This window comes from Ambystoma mexicanum, chromosome 9, assembly GCF_040938575.1.
Source record: "Ambystoma mexicanum isolate Mex_15411 chromosome 9, UKY_AmexF1_1, whole genome shotgun sequence".
Lineage (NCBI taxonomy): Eukaryota > Metazoa > Chordata > Amphibia > Caudata > Ambystomatidae > Ambystoma > Ambystoma mexicanum.
The window spans coordinates 837,236,231-837,253,523 of NC_090931.1; the positions used below are offsets into that span (position 1 = coordinate 837,236,231).

Below are 17,293 nucleotides of genomic sequence, written 5' to 3' on the forward strand. Positions count from 1 at the left end.
ATTCTTGATGACTAGGTCTGCACAGCATTGCAAGTGGGTAAGTCCTTGTTGGAGGGGAGTTGAGGTTTGGGCTAGGAGTGTTTACATAATGAGTTTCTGGCGCGGAGCCAGTCGCTGAGGGAGTCGCAGTCCTTGCAGTCTACCCTCCACTCTGGTCCTGTTTCCAGTCTTTCTACACCCTCCATTGAAGAGGGAAGTGCTACAAAACCACCCTCCAGCCGCGGAGCGGCCGCGGAGCCAGTCGCTGAGGGAGTTGCAGTCCTTGCAGTCTACCCTCCACTCTGGTCCTGTTTCCAGTCTTTCTACACCCTCCATTGAAGAGGGAAGTGCTACAAAACCACCCTCAAGCCGTGGAGCGGCCGCGGAGCCAGTCGCTGAGGGAGTCGCAGTCCTTGCAGTCTACCCTCCACTCTGGTCCTGTTTCCAGTCTTTCTACACCCTCCATTGAAGAGTGAAGTGCTACAAAACCACCCTCCAGCCGCGGAGCGGCCGCGGAGCCAGTCGCTGAGGGAGTCGCAGTCCTTGCAGTCTACCCTCCACTCTGGTCCTGTTTCCAGTCTTTCTACACCCTCCATTGAAGAGTGAAGTGCTACAAAACCACCCTCCAGCCGCGGAGCGGCCGCGGAGCCAGTCGCTGAGGGAGTCGCAGTCCTTGCAGTCTACCCTCCACTCTGGTCCTGTTTCCAGTCTTTCTACACCCTCCATTGAAGAGGGAAGTGCTACAAAACCACCCTCCAGCCGCGGAGCGGCCGCGGAGCCAGTCGCGGAGGGAGTTGCAGTCCTTGCAGTCCCGGCAATCCCGCATGGAAGAGATGGATCCTGCTATACAGCAGCCAGTCGACCTTCAACAGACCCACTCCAGGGCGGGAGAGGGGAAGAAGAGACTCTTAAGAAGCTCAAAACCACTAATCACTACAAAGGGCAAACTCAATTCAACTCCTGGGGGGCCAAGCGTCCAATCGCCCCTCACTTTCCCAAGACCGCATGCCCAAAACAGGGCCAACCTCTCGGGGGGGACAACAGCTTGTAAAGCTACTTCTGAGCTCGAGCCCCCTCTCCGAGCAGCGGAACTCTTAGAGGGCGGCCTCGGCCCCATGCTCCAAGCCGCAACGGACTCCGCCGATCTCCAACCAACCTTCGCCATAGCCCTAAAGGGACATGACAGCACCAGACTTTCAGGGAGCAACCTAAATTCTGCACCCCTCCACACCCGAATCAGGATGGCTAACCACAGACCCAATGCAGACTGCAAGCCTCTCTCATCGGGCTTGCTCGAGCAGCAGAATTCGCGTATCCCGCCAGCTCGCCCATCGACCGTGGCCCGCCGCCCACTGCCGGCCGAAGGGCTGAGAGGGGAAGCGGAAGACGAAGATGGGGAGAGCGGCGTATGCAGCCGCGAGAGTCCAAAACAGGGCGGCCACCTGGAACACAAAAACCCGCCCACAGCACACGACAAGGCAGCTCTTATCTGCCTTCCGGAAAGCCCACCTGCGGTGCCTCCTGCGGGGGCTGGGGCCCCCGGGGTTGAGGAACCAAATGAGCGCTGCGTTGACCTGACGGTGTTCGAGGAGGAGCTCCCGCTCCTACGTCCGCCCCCGGAGGAGAGCGGACTAGTGAGAGTCGCCAAGGGAACGCTCGGGGAGCCACTCGACGAGGCTCCACCAGTGGAGAGACTTGGAACAACATCGGAGAGCCACAGCCGCGGAGAGCCGAGGGAAGCAGGCGGCCCGCCCCCTTCAGCACCAACAGAGGAATGGGCAGACACGGAGACACAAAACAGTCCCGTTCATCCCACAACACCATCGGCAAGAGCGACCACTCCGCGCTTGCAGAAAAATGGGCCGTGGCGCAAAAACAAAAGCCCAAAAAAGAAACAACAAAAAAAAAAAACTGCAACATCTAAAAGTAAAGAAACATCTCCAAGTGCCCATCTGCACGAGCTCAACATGAAAAGCTCACAACAACACCAAAGAAAAAACTCCATCTTCTTCAATACATCAAGAAAGAGGGGATTAGCAAAAACCACAATGTGCAAAATAAACCAGGGCATGTCGGTAAAAGACTTCTTCAACCGTCTGGGCAAAAAAAAACTCGTCACAGATGACGAAATCTCTGACGCTGAAATACTAGAAGCACTTATAGATCTTGCTCCAACCCCCAAGACGAGAATAACCGAAGAAGACTCTGCAAATAGGAAACCAGTAGGGCGAGACAACCCTCCGGCCGCCCTTCAGTGCGAGAATCGGCATCCCATTCCGACACCCTCCAGCCACGAAACAGGGCTGGGAAATAACCCGAAGGGTCCCATGGCAGTAAGCGCACTAGGCAGTTCTGCCACTCCGGAGCAACAAATCAGCGAAATGAAGGGGCGACATCGAAATGGCCCCCTCGTCCTCACAACCCCTCGAAAAACGAAGATGGCTTTGCCGACTGAGAGCCACGACAATACTAGTGACATACCAGCGGATGACTTGGGATTAGAACTACAGAGCGACAGAACCGCCCGGACTCTAAACCCATTGAACACAATCCAAAGCCCGGACATCTCAGAGCTGTTATGCCCGGGAAATTTGAGTCCAACTATCAGTCCCATTACTAACTCAAAATGGTCAGCACCAGTAAATAGCAACAAACTTAGAATTGAGCCACAGAAGGAAGCATCGCCCACAAGCCTAGTGGCTGTTTGGACGCAGACTAAGGGAGCAAACTCCTCCACACAGACTTCCCCAAATGATAAACAAAAGAAGCCAGCTCCTCAGAACTTGCCAAATCCACGCCCATACAAAGGACATAACCTGCCCCAACAACTTTCATTGGACGAGTCCCTCGCTACCCCAAACAAAGCCAGAAGGAGCAGTGAGGCTTCCGCCCCCAGCAAAAACGAGACCCCAGGGAAAAAACACGACACTCTGGCTTTTATGTCAGCAATAACAATAGCGCTCGCCCCCTTCTGTAAACTTTATGAAGCATTGAGCGACTCACTGAAAGACCAGACCACGCTACTAGCAATGACACACACCAAGCTCCTATTCCTTGAAGGATATATTACAGCACTGGGAACACGCCCACTCGAAAAGCCAACGGGCGCACCAGGTCGCTCTTCCCCTTTAAGGGGACAGGAAAAGGAGGGACAATTCCTAAAACCTGCTGTGCTCATTTCAAGAATAAACAAAGCTACCCAAACCGAACCATGCTGCCATCCGATGTCCATGGGAGAAAATTTGTCTTCTGCCTTAAATCGATCCCGGGAGGGCCACTTTCCGCTCTTCTCCGCTTTTTCCTCTAAATCAAAACCTTGCTTGTCTCGGATATCTGCATTAAAAGCCCCCAAAGGGCCAGCAGAAGGCACTAACATCTCAAGGGCCACAAAGCCGGACAGTCCACCAAAGTCCAAGTCTTCAACCCTAACATCCCTGTGAGCGGACCAAGAAGAAATAGTCCTAACTCTCGGAGCCCCGCCGAGTCAATCTCGTGAAAAGAGACAGAAAAACCAAGGGGAGATCGTCCTACAACAGCCCTCTGAAAGCGGAACAAGTCTCAAACCTTCCCGGGCCTATGAAAAAATGTCTGCCATTCAGCCACTAACAAACTCACCGAAATCCGTGGACGACTTTCTAAGAGACAAGACCTCTATGAACATTTCTCAGCATCTTGATTCACCAGATGAAAGCATTCAAATCGATTTAACTACAGACAAAAGAACCCCGTCCCCAAAACGACTGGCGGAGGAAAGTGGTCAAAGAACACCCGGGCACCACCCGCCCTTGAGCAAAGCACTGAGAACAGAGAGAAGAACCCGGGGAGGATCAAAGGAACTGAGTTACTGGAAACAGCCATTAGGAAAAAAAAACAGTTCTCCCCGCGGAGGTTACAAAAATATCTCGAGGAGTGGGAAATAGCCCAAGGTCTCGCGAACGCCCAGAAGCCCAGAGAAGGCTGACAGAACTCAATTCTCTCATAAGACAGAAAAAACACAGACAAGAGCCAAAAACAACAATCTACAAACTGGAACAGAAACCCGGGAACACCAAGTACATAACCTTGAACAGAAACATGATACTCCGAATCTTCGGTAAAACTACCTCGCTAAAAAGCTTGAGGTCAGACGACCTGGCACTGGTTGAACCGTATCACAAAAAATCAACAGCAAAAGCCTACCTACATCTAAAAGCGTCATTCGTGATTAAAGACCTTGAGGACACCAGGCGAGAACTACATAAATCCGGAATCAGGATACTAAACTGGTCGGAGTCCAATAGTGAAGCAGCAAGGGAGAGAGAAACAATAAGAAGTCCGCATCCGAATGCCCGAGACCGCTCAGAACCAAAGAGACGGGACTATGAGACCTCGTCCCGCACCCCGCGTTGGAGAAAACAGAAGCGAGTGTCTCCGCTAATCCGACACCAAACTTCAAACTACGAAAGAACTAACTTGGAAAACCGGAGGGAGTACGCATTGCTTGAAACACCTAGGCAAAATCTGAGGAGAGAACTAGTCCGCGAACCTACATCCCACGCGGAGGGAAGAGAAATTGAATCGAGAGGGAACAGAAAAGTCGAAGGAGCAAAAGTGGCAGACAACCTCTTCTATTCCTCCCTGCGTCTCTAAAGCATCAGAGAAACCGACCACTCAGAATTCCATCCAACAAAGAACCGGCGCGCCTGTTGAATCCCAGGACAGCCAAAGCATAAGGAAGCAACTGTGGTCCTGGCTACCGAAAGCCCTTCTCAAATCACCACAAAAATAGCAACTAGCAGGGCCTAAACAGCCGCCTCGATACACCGTGGACGAAACAAATGAAATCACCCTAAAGCTGGGCTCTTGGAATACATGCGGATTCAAACATCTAACACACAAAGGAGGAATCAACTTAGGGCTGTTTGATATCTTGGCCCTACAAGAAACTTGGCTCACGGAGGTACCGTCCTTGGACGGCTTTGAAATTGTTCTCTCCCCGGCAGTGAAAAGCCGCTTGGGCAGGCCATCGTCTGGAATTTTACTAGCGGTTCGTGCAGGGAGTGGAATCAACATTTCGAAAGTCCTGGAATCATCCAAACACCATCTGGTAGTCTCCTTGGAATGGGCAAGCCCCCGTGCGTCAAAAATACATCCAAAAAAAGATCCTCAGAAGGCCAAGCTCGCAGTGATTGTTGTATACTGGAATTCCCTAGTAATCTCTGACGCAAAGTTTCTCAAACTGATTGAAAAATCAATAGACACCCTATTTGTGGAGGAAAACACAGTTCACATAATAATCTGTGGAGACTTAAATGCCAATTGTCTGACCGGAAGGGAACGGTCGAGTGAGTCTAAAAGGAAGAGCACAAAGGAAGAAAGAGGAGCCCAATGGAACGACCTCATGGCTTCCAGAGGATTCAGCAACATGGCTAAGGACTTCCCTGCTACAAATAGACCTCCGACGTGGAAAAGAATGAAAAAGTCTGCGACAATAGACTACATCTTCACATATGCAGAAAGTGATGTCCTTATTCGAGGTGATTAAAACAGAAGCTAGCGATCACAACTTACTACAAGCAACGTGGATCTCAAGTTGCAAAGACAAAAGGAGGTGGAGGCACACGGTCGAAAGTAACAATCAAGGAACCCGCCTAAGGCTAACAGCAGAAAAAATCGACCAACTAACTTTAAAATACTCTTTCTGCAATTCAACAGTAGATTACCAACCGCTGCTCAGCCCTCTCAAAATCCTCTCGAACAAGAAAAAGGAGACGGACTCAGCCAAGTCGCACCAATTTGACAAACAGGTGGTGGCCAGAAGGGCCATAATACGAAAGCTAAAAAGGTGGACGAAAAGAAACAACTCGACAGCACTGCAAGAAGAACTGAAAGAAGAAACGAAAAAATACAAAGCATGGATAAAAAGCCATCGAATAAATCTGTATCAAAAAGACTCTGAAACAATGCTGAAAAAAGGGGCGGGAAAAGATGCTAGAGACTTTTGGAAACTGCTAAATCAAGTGTGCACGACCAACTCAAACACCCCTTGTAACGCAGTAAGCGAAGAAAATTGGATAATGCATTTCACTGATCTGTTTCGAGCACCATTAAAGGCGAACCCTTCAAACCATGAGGAAACCGAAACAGAGTGGATTGACGTGTCCGATAAAGAAGACATCCATGATTTGCTGAGAAAACTCAAAGCTTCCAGAGCACCTGGTCCAGACGGGATCACAAACACCGATCTGAAAACATACTCCGAAAACTGGGTGCCTTTCATAAGCCAGGTGCTCAGCAATTGTTCAAATACCAGAACCGTCCCGAGGTCCTGGACCTCAGCTATAGTGGTACCCATCTATAAAAAAGGCGAAAAGTCGGATCCACGCAATTACAGGCCAATTGCCTTGTTGGACACAATCGGGAAAATATACGGTTCCCTGCTCCTAAAGAGATTCCAAAACTGGGCAAAGAGCGCCCCCTGCGCCGATCCATTTCAAGCTGGATTAAAAAAAAAAACAAACGGCCACAGTTAACATCATGCTACTTAGCATAATCAAAAGTAAGTCTCTGCAAGGATCCTCGAGAACTTTTCTCGCTTTCATCGACCTATCGCAGGCATTCGATATGGTGGACAGAGAAATGCTATGGGAGAAGTTAAAAACATGGGATTGTCCCCCGAACATCCTTGCTCCAATAAAAGCTCTCCACAAAGGAACAACCATGAGGGTCAAACTAGATCATCAGGGCTTACTTTCGGAAGAGATCGCAACCAACCGAGGAGTGAAACAGGGATGCCCGTTGGCCCCTGAATTATTCATTGCTTTTCTGGGGGACATAAAAGAAGCAACCAAGCAGACTCGATCGTTTCCTGTGAAAATTGGTAATACACCAGTCTAGATAATGCTATACGCCGATGATATCACCCTGCTGGACAAAACTGAAATTGGTCTCCAGAGACAAATGAACGATCTAGCAGAGTTCATCAACCAGGCCAACTTAACCATAAACAAAGCAAAAACAAAAGTGCTTATACTGGGAAACAAAACCAAAAAAGCGAAAGACTTTACCTGGAACCTTGAAAAAGTCAAAGTGGAAACAGTAAAAAACTTCAGATACCTGGGTGTAATAATAGACAGCACTCCCACGGACTCAGCGATGCAAACAGAACTCTGGAAGAAAGTACGTTCCCTGACCTCCCAAGCTAGAGTGCTGGACAAGAAATTTGGCCGCTTTTCTCTGATTCCGAAAATTACTTTCTATAAAGCCAAGGTTGTCCCGGCCCTGACATACGGAGCAGCTGCAATGCCATTGGTTCCAAACACAATATGGAAAAAACTTGAGGGTTACTTCTGGAAATCAGTATTAAATCTGCCAAAATCAACCCAGATGGAGGCAATAAGACGAGAACTTGGCCTCGTCTCACTTGGCACGACAGTGGAATTGGCAAGTGTATCCCTGTTCAGAAAAACAATCCTTCCCGACGCACCACCTCTTTACAAACTAATTGACTTAGAGATCAAGAAAGACGCATGCAGTATGATTCTGAATTGGGCCGAACTTATAAAATCAAAGCTGACCCAAATTGCGTGCACAAAAGAAGACCTCATCACGAATCCAAATAAGATTAAAAAAAAAACTGGAAGAGGCTGACTGGATTAACACCGAAGAGACAGCTAAAAGAAACAAGACCTTGTCCACCTTCCCTCAAGCACCAAAGAAGCTAAATGAGACAACCCAGCTACTCAGAAGATTTCCAAACAAAACTATGAGACACTTTCTTCTAAGAGCTCGCCTAAATCTGTTACACACAAACGAGATTCTGTTTGCAAGAGGACACTCGACCTCCAAAAGCTGTCGTCTATGTAAAGCTGACTCTGAAACAGTAAGACATTTGCTAATGGTATGCCCAGCGATGCACCAGCTTCGTTTACTATATCTTCACCCGCACCTTGAACTATATACTGATAGCGAAGAGGAAATATGGTGGAACCGCCTAATCAGTGGACAAAAACCAAACTGGTCGATCGCAACTGCAAAAATCCTACAGAATGCCCTACTGCAGTGCACACAGAGTACGCCACCGACTGCAAGCACATAACTTAAATGAAGCCCTTTTTGTTAAATCCAGATTTTGGATAAACACAAATAAAAAAATTAAAAAAAAAAAAAAATGAGTTTCCAGATTTGCTTGGGTCCTGGCATTTGTATGGAGTCCAGGTTCTTCAACCTAAGATGAAGACTCCTTTCTTTTTCTTCCCATTGTTAGAGCTATTGCATATGTACTATGGGGGCAAGGTGAAGTTAGGGGGGTGGTTCTGCAGGGATGTGGTAAGGTGACATTCTGTTACTCTTAGCTGCTGCCCCTTTCAATTGGGGCTCCATGAAGGGGGTAAGAATGGGCCAGATTGGAGTAGGAGCAAGGGGGGAAAAGGAGGGGGGGGGTCCCTGTTTTTGATGGTGGTGCCATTGAGATAAACATTAATAATGACTCTGGAAATGGCGAAGAGGTCAAGGAGAACCTCCAAGCGAGTGCCACCATTAATGGGAGAACGGAGAAGAGGCATTCGGAGAGAGAAACCCGACCATGTAGCGAGTCCATAGATCATGTGTGTTAACGAAGAAGATTTCTGTGATAGTCTCTCTGGCGAAAGCCATGACATAGGTGTCTGCAATTGGAAGCCTGGGTTGGATCCCAGTATGTCCTTTTTTAAATTTCTTCCAGACAGATTTAGTGATAGGAGATAGTGAAGCAGCAGGAGAGCATAGGAGAGATAGATAGCGACATGTCTGGCTGAAGTGGAGTGGGGGAAGACACTCAACCAGGCTGAGGGACTGATGCACTCGGAGGTAGAGGGTAGGGAGTGGTGAAGGGTGCAAGGGAGGGGGGAAGCAGGTGGGAGCTTGCCAGCTAGTGATGAACATAAACGGCCACAAGGCAAAGCTAAAATCGATTTTTCAACAGGGCAGGTCAAGTACATACAGTGACTGGGCAAAGCTAGTTTAGTCAGATTTCAGAATGACGTGGAGAGGTCGAACAGTCCCGGTGTGTAGGAAAGGATCGATGAGGTGAGTTAAAGCAACAGACCTTCAGAGAAGTAATTGAGTGGTCCATTGCTTACTGTGTGTCCAGAGAAACATGGAGTTTTGCTCAGCCTCTATGTGCACGTGGTGGGGCTGTAGTAGAGGATCCACAGACCCAAATAGGCAACAAACAGGGCCTTAGAATGAGGGCATTTGATGTGGGGGCCGGCTAAAGCCTGCCAGTCTACAGTAGGTTGGTTTTGTGTTTGCCAGCAACCAATCACTTGCAGGCAGTAGAGGAGGCAGTTCGCAAGGAGCCTCTCTATATCAAGGAAGGGCGGCGGCCATGTTGAAATTGCTGCAAGGCCGGCAAATAAGAAGGCCTGGGTTACTGATCAGACAGTTGCATTCTGCCCCCAGATTGATGGTGGGCAATGGTGCAGCGAGTGCAAGCAAGGCACAGCGAAAGATGTGTGCTACACAACATTAAGAATGAAAGAAAAAATATATAATTTCGGCTGTTATTTAAAATGCTTTCATGGTGTCGCCTATTGTCCGAACTCACCACAGAACTCCAGTTGGACCCATGGCACCTGTTTATCTAGTGAAGTTTCTTTTTTAACAGACCATGGGCAGCGACATAAGGAGTAGAGCTCAAGCTTTATCGAGCAATGGGCTATTTGAACTTTGTTGTGGCTAGTATTTATAAGCAGGACACTTAACTTTTTGTTAGGCTATGAGTGTATTCAAGCATCTTGCACACTTTAACCCTATAGGTGGGTCTTCTCCATATCCACTTCACAGAATCCTCTGTGCACCAGGGATGCACATCTGGTTATATAATTCTTGGGGGCAGGTGTGGAGGGGGGGCTCTCACAGGGCCATGGGGACTATTTTATCCTGCTGGATATGTCGAAGGGGGGGCCTGGAAGTGATTGTCGTGGCACGCGTTTGATTTCCTGTTAGGCCCTACCCTCTACTTTATTATATATTGGCCCCCAGCAGACAAACCTTTGATGGTATACGAAAAGGTCATTCATCTCCTGGACAAGGTGATACGATTTCCTGCTGGCCCACCCACTTTCCTTGCAATAGGTGCAGAGAAAGTGTTTTATATGGAGTTCTTCGTGGAGTGGACCGCAAGGGTGTTTGGGGGTAGGAGAAGAGTATCTTAGGGGAATTATGGCTTGCTATGTCAACCTATCGAAAAAGGCTCCTTTCCCCATTATTATTTATCCTCGCAAATGGAACCCTTATTATTTATCCTTACAAATGACCCCCTTGAAATTATGCTGAAATACACAGAATAAGATGTTTCTTAAATGGATATGAAGTGGCAATGCATGCATACAATGCCATGGTCTTCCTCTTAAATCCAGTTATGTAATCGTATGTTAAGCAGTTTCCTGACCACAGAAAAAGGAGACCATTTGTTATTCTGATTTCATAGGCCCTCACTACGAGTTCGGCCGGTAGCCATGGCGGCATGGCTGCCGCCGAAGTCGCATCCGTGTCCGGGTCCTCGAATGAGGACTTACCGGGCCATTCCGAGTTCGGATGGCCCGGTAATTCCTCCCTCAAGGATCCGGACACGGTCCTTCCCCATTCCCATTTCAGCCCCCATAGGGCTGAATGGGAGAGGGAGCAAACAACGGGCCATAACGAGATGGCCCGTTGTTTGCTCCCTCTTCCCCTCGCGGGACCCAGTAAGCACTGGGTTTTTCCAGGCGTGCTTAACGTGTCCCGCGAGGGGACCTCGTATTGTGGCGGAACAGGTTGAACGGCGCCTTCACCTTTTACGGCGCCGTTTAACCCGTTCCGCCAGGCTCGTAATGAGGCCCATAGTCTTTAAACGAAAGGAACTAGTTGGTGGTGGGTAAACAGTTTACAACAAAAAAGTTTCCCAGGTTTTGGAAAGACCTAGGTTGAGACCTTGAGCAACTCGTGATGGTGTTTATTGCAATAACTAATATGCGCCACAAGGCACTTTGTAAATTTGCCAGAAATAGGAACTTTATATTCAAATTACTTTGGGGAAGAATGTTGGGAAATCCCATTTCATTGATTTGAGCTGTTTTGAAATTTTGGCATAAGATTTCATATATACAAACTTCACATAAATGATGAATTGATTACTAATGTTTGTATTTGTGAGATGAACAGAGTACGTCTTTGCTGTATGAATGCATAAGGTTTGTTTTTTACACCACACGTCATATATAATAAAAATTCATCAATAATTGCAGCATTTTCCAATGAAATTCTATACATTTGTTTGGGTTCTGTGAAGGACATCCTGCAAAATCTTATTTCAATCTACACCATGAAAGGTTTGTTTTCTTTGTAAACAAATTACGTACTATATGTGTATTATGGGGACATAATTTGTTCTTAAGGTTTTTTATTTTGTTTAATTGCCTTCATTGAGACCTCACATTCTCTGGGAGTATTTGGCTTTTACTTCATCTGATCCGTCTTAGAAATATGGATTGTTTGAGAGATAATAATTCAAGGTACTTCAAAATAGGAGAACATATCTCGGAAGCCAGAAGAGGCCCACTGACTGCCCATCCAAGACTGCATCACCTTCAAAACCTTGTCCATCACCCACAAGTGCTTATCCAAAACAGCTCCCCCCCACCTTTCACAGAAAATAGCCAAAACTCACTCTACAAGACCCACAAGAATACCTTACACTGACCTCCTACTCCTTCCTAAAGTAAAGCGAACCAAATTCGGCGGCTCCACCTTGATCTACATTGCAGCCAAACAATGGAACTCCCTCCCCCTTCGCTTAGGGCAGATAAATCCTACTGGGTATTCTGAAAAAAGCACTTAAAACACAGCTGTTCTCCTAAATCTGAAACTTCTCCTGTGCTTTGCACCAAATGCACTGTATGTCATAACCTAATGCAAAATACCTGTACCTGTAAAAGCTCCCTTTACCAAATATATTGTATGGTAAAACCTAATGCAAATAATCTCTTGTACCTCTAACAGCGCCTTGATGCCTCCGGGCTATTGTGCGCTTTATAAATGAAATAAATATATCTAACAATGGGTACTTTCCAATTAATTTGTTTATGAGGGACCGGTTTCAACGTGGGAAGAGGACTAAATAGCAAAAAACGAGTAGGAAACTGGTTACCACTCCCTTTGCACTTAGCAACGTGTGTACTCTGATATCTGGCCTCTAGTGGTGTTAGTACCAGCAGAAGAGAGGCATTTTGCGATCTGGGTCAGCCGCATGTGATTCAGCCATAGCTACATAGTAGCGAAGTAATTTCACTACCCGCCACCTTTCATAGAGTGAGAGAGAGGGATACATTTATTTGTATTTATTCATTTGCATTTATAAAGCGCCTAAGCCCGTGGGCATCTTGGCACTGTTGCGAACCTGTTAGATGATACATATACTTGGCAGAGGAGAAATAAACATAAAACTTAAGCAAAAGAGGATTATAACAGATAATAGTGAGGGCGCCTGAGATGAGCAACATAGAGGGACTTGTTGCTTCTGAGGTACGGAGTTTGTCAAGACAATGTCAGGTAAAGAGGAACGATTTTAGTGTTTTTCTGAACGCCCAATGTGAGCTCTCTGCTCGTAGCGCTGGTGGGAAGGAGCTCTCCCCACCTCCTCTGGCACGCTTGTATTTCGGTGGGATAATCCGGTGGGCGAAGGGGACTCTGACCAGTCTTGTAGGGTTAGCCTTGACAATTGCTTTAGCCAAATAGGCCGGTGCTGTGTTATGAAGGCATTTGTGGGTGATGTTGAGGATTTTAAAGTTAATCCGGAGCCAGTGCGCCTTTTTTCTTGATGCAGATATGTGGTATTTTTTGGAGATGTTGAGTGCCGACCGTAATCATTGTTCTGTATTAGCTGCATTTTGCAAATGTTCTTCTTAGCGCTGCCTGCGAACAGAACATTGCAATAGTAGAGTCCTGCTCCGATTATTGATTTGGCAATGGCCAGATAGCTAGTTGGTGTAAGAAAGCTCTACATACACGTATAACTGGCGCAGAGTGAAGTTGTTCCAGTACTGCTCGATAGAAATGATGACCTTGACTTTTGGACTTTCAAAATTGGGGTTTCCATTGCAAATTAAGTCTACGTCCTGATGAGGCCCCACTAACAAACGACGCAATTACAAGGGAGAAAGCGCATCGCACTCCAAGACCCAAAACAAGTGTCTACTATCACAAGACTGCATTGAAAGTCTTTGTTTTTTGCCCCATTTGTAAGCATTGAGAATTGTTAGAAGTGGAGAGACTGCTTGACCTTGATCAGAATAGATACCAATCTACCTAAATATCTGGGCACTGATGATATCAGTCAAATGTCGCATAATTGATGAATAAGTCACCCACTTCTAACCCCCAGTCACATTGATGAATACTTTGTCTTATTTTGTCTGACAGCTGTTTTTATGTAATCGTTTTTCTATATGAACCTTTTGAATAAATAGTATTTTTACATATGTTTGTCTTTTTATGTTGACCAAGTAATTAGGCCTTGTTTATTGATAAGCCACAATGTATTGTTTGAAGGTCTCAAAACAATTTCAGAATTTGTCATAAATTATCCTTTTTCTTCTCCTGCATAGGAATTTTGTCCCAAATATCACTTTTGGCCATCCAGTGGTGGAGTGCTTGCGAAAGAACCTAGGGCAAGACCCGTTCTTCGGTAAGATATTATTCTTTGGAGTCTCATTTATGCACATGACCTTAATGCAATTCTAGCCAACTGTCTTCAATTCCATTGTTTTCTTTTATTGAAAATTAGCACTTTTATTTCCTGCCATTTGGTGAGCTCTGTACAGCTACCGTGTGAACAGTTAAAAGTTGAAAAGATCCATGGACATTTCCCAGTTTACACTTCTACAAATGCTTCTGAATGTTGATGATAAACTGCATCAGTAAAAGGTATACAGTAGAAACGAAGCGTGCTCGAGTTTATTTGATACAGAGGTCAACGTGCACTTCTAATCCAAAACCCTTATACCCCCCACCCTGTCCTTTCTGTGTACCTGCATATAAATAATTCTGTCACTATTCCTCCATTTAATGATGCAAGTAAACTTTTTTCCAACTGTAACATCGATACTTTCTCAGCATCTAAATAACATAACTGCAGTTGGGGATGTCCCTACATCATTTTATGTTGCTACTTGTTCTAATCGAAGCACCTAAAATCCACTTTAATGTGTCAGCGCTTTGCAGGTGCATAAATAGGACTCTGGTAATATGAGTGCCTATAAAAATTACTCCTTGTCATTCCTGGGCCCTTTTTAAAAAGGAAAAGAAAAAGTACCTCTTCCCTGCTTTTCATCTCTATGGAAACGTATTGCATTTCTATACTTTTTTTTGACTTGCTGTTACTGCTTCAGGAGTGTTTCAATATGCATTTATGAAACATTTCAATTTCTTTTTAAATCTTGGTTTGCATCAATTAAAGTATAATCCTGTTTTACTGTAACTATGTAATCTGGATGCTCAGTTAAAAAGTTTAACCAAACAAAAAAAGAAACGTATTGAGAGTAGAGATTACTGTTCTCTTATTTCAAAGCCACTCCTAGCCTTCTTCGCTCATACTCGTGGGGATATCTTCGCTGGGAGATCACATTTTGTTGAGCATTGCGAAAACTACATAGGGAATCCCAAGTTCATGTGTCAAGATTCTTGCGGCTGTTCCCACCATACTCTATTGATCATTGGCTTCCCTTCCTCAGTCTATTTCATTTTTGAAAGACACTATTATTTTATTGTTGAAGATGGAGGAATGTATTTGGAAAGTGGGGGGCTAAGTAAACACAGAGAGTAACTTTTACTTTCTCTTAAGTGTAGGTCTCTATTTCCTCATAAATTTGGGAAAAATCACAAGTAAATCTTTATTATCTAGGTAGGATTAAATTAAATGGTCTTTCTTAAACTAAACTAATCTGTTCTGCAGAGCAGAGTGGTGTAATCTTGCATCTGCTCCAGGAATGTATCTAAGGCAGTGTATTTTATAGAATCTATTCATAGTAGATCAAGGAAACCAATCCAAACTATTTTGGTGGAAGCACTACGATGGCAAAAAGGAGCATACCAAAGATGGCAGTAACTGTACAGGGAGGAGATAATACAAGCAAAGAAAGCTCACTAATCCGAATGCCTAGAATGGTCCCACGGCTGTAAAATGTGATGTTCAAACTCCCTAGAAACAAACACAACTCCCTACAGCATCACTCCGACAATCTCTGTGATGCAATAAACACTCAATAACAAAGTGGATTTGATCCACCATCAAGATGAGAAGCATGCAAAGCTGGGCTGGGAACACACATTTCAGGCAACAAAATGCACATTATATACTCCCACAAATGTAACATTTTGAAAAGCACATTGAACCATGCAACCAAGCTGGTATTCTAACAGGAACATGGACACATTGAAGACCATCCTCATTCTCTAAGCTCACTCAAGCCTATTCCAGGCACTTTTCAACTCTACTCTAGAACAAGTAGTCCTACCCAGGTGCGCGTAACCTACCTTTTACAATCCCCTCCTTAAGAGATTGGCATGAGCCCAGAGGGCCGGGCCAGCTACTGCCTTATAGCTGTTATGTCATATCGGGCCAAACTCCTGTACTTCATTGAAACAAACAACATTTTATACCACTCTGGGCTAGATTTCAGGCAAGTAAGAGGAACCTGGCCTACTCTAGATCTGGGGTAGTCTAAAGACTGGCACAGATAACCATGCACCCTCACCCTCAAAATATTTGCAGACCAAATAGCAACCACCTTACTACAGTCTTTTCAGTCACATGTATAGTCCCAGAGATCAATCTTCTTTCCCCCCGCTTCTCCAGCATCTATATGGCACTGTTCCTAAGACTTATCCAAGTGCATAACTTAATTTGAAACAACTATGGCAATGACCCACAAATTGGCCTCACACTATAACTTGATAACCCCAGGCAGGCTCAGCTGGCTCTCCCCAGATGTCTCGCCCAAGTGAATGACCAAGAACAAAACAAATGCTTATCCGTATAAAACGTAAATCCTAATGTGCCCTGCCAACGCATGGATTGCCTGTTAGGAGAGAAATGATTACTGTAAAATCTGGCTACTGTTCCAGCACTTCGATGAGAGAAATTGAACCATTGCCATGGCTCCACAACAAGTAATGTATATGGGCCAAAAAGTATTTTCCAGGACGGAGTGCTGTCAGCGCCTCCATCCAGACGTCCCCCACTTTTGACATCTGGGCTGGCTGGTCATGTGTTTTAGCACGTCCTAGTTGCTGGCTTGTTCCTCATCCAAGAAGGGGCTGACTATACCACGCTGAGTTTACTGCGTTTGCCTTAAATCTATAGAGTAGTTGACTTTATTCTGTGATTAGGAACATAGTGGCTCTCTAACCCGTTCATATGAAAGTCCACACTAAGAATTTGCTTTGCTTTTGTTCAACTAAAAACCTTTACAATGCTAAGCTCCACTAGAAAAGCAATTGTAACATGCCAAATATGGATAACTTCAGTCAGAAAGCCCTGATCATTTTGACAGTAGAGCAACTGAAAGAAATGTGTAAAGTCAGGAATCTCCCTGTTTAAAGGAAAGAAAAATTAACTAATTTCAAGATTGTTGAATCATCAAAGTCTGGGTAGTAGGCCTGTCACACCTGCTAACCCAGGAAATGTGGAAAATGATGATGATGAGGATGATAATTCAGAGTGTAACTCTAATGTCTTAGAAGAGTAAGAAGAGGGAGAGGAGTCCCAGGAAGGGAGCTCCTCTTTACCTCAACAGGCCCTTTTGCCTCAACCTTTAGCCACTGGGACCCCATAAGGTCCATCATTGAGTCCAGAATTTGTGTCTCTTGATAAAATAAGACTTGAGTTGGAATTCAAAAGATTACAAATCCAAGTTGAAACCAAACATCAGGACATCAAACTCTGGGAACTAGAAATGCAACATGCTCTTGAAATGAAGAAATTGTCTTTTGAAAATGTTTCTATCCCAGAGTCCTCTCGGTCTTCCAGTCCAAAGAGGCCTTGCATGCCCAAAGAAGCAGCAAGTATGTATGATGTGAAACTTGATATTTTGGATTGTTGGTTGCTTTTGAATACAATTATGGGATTCAGGATTTCACAGGGAATCAGTTGATTCCTTGGCTTTTGTCTAGGCTCCCCCAGGTTGCAACTGATGCTGTAATGGAGGTGAACTTGAAAGATTGAGTATATAAATTTGAAGCTAGCTTTGATAGCTAGATTTGGAAAAACTTCCCAGTACCTTAAGAGGTTTAGGACCCTCAAAAATACAGATGGTAC

General features: G+C 45.5%; 1 protein-coding gene across 1 annotated transcript in view; it reads left to right on the forward strand.

The window, feature by feature from the left end:
* RPE (ribulose-5-phosphate-3-epimerase) overlaps positions 1-17,293 on the forward strand; it is a 382,550-nt gene that overhangs the window by 47,117 nt on the left and 318,140 nt on the right. Inside the window, exon 2 of the mRNA XM_069615905.1 lies at positions 13,584-13,663. Within this exon, the coding sequence (XP_069472006.1) occupies positions 13,584-13,663 (80 nt within the window). The remainder of the gene's footprint in view (positions 1-13,583; positions 13,664-17,293) is intronic.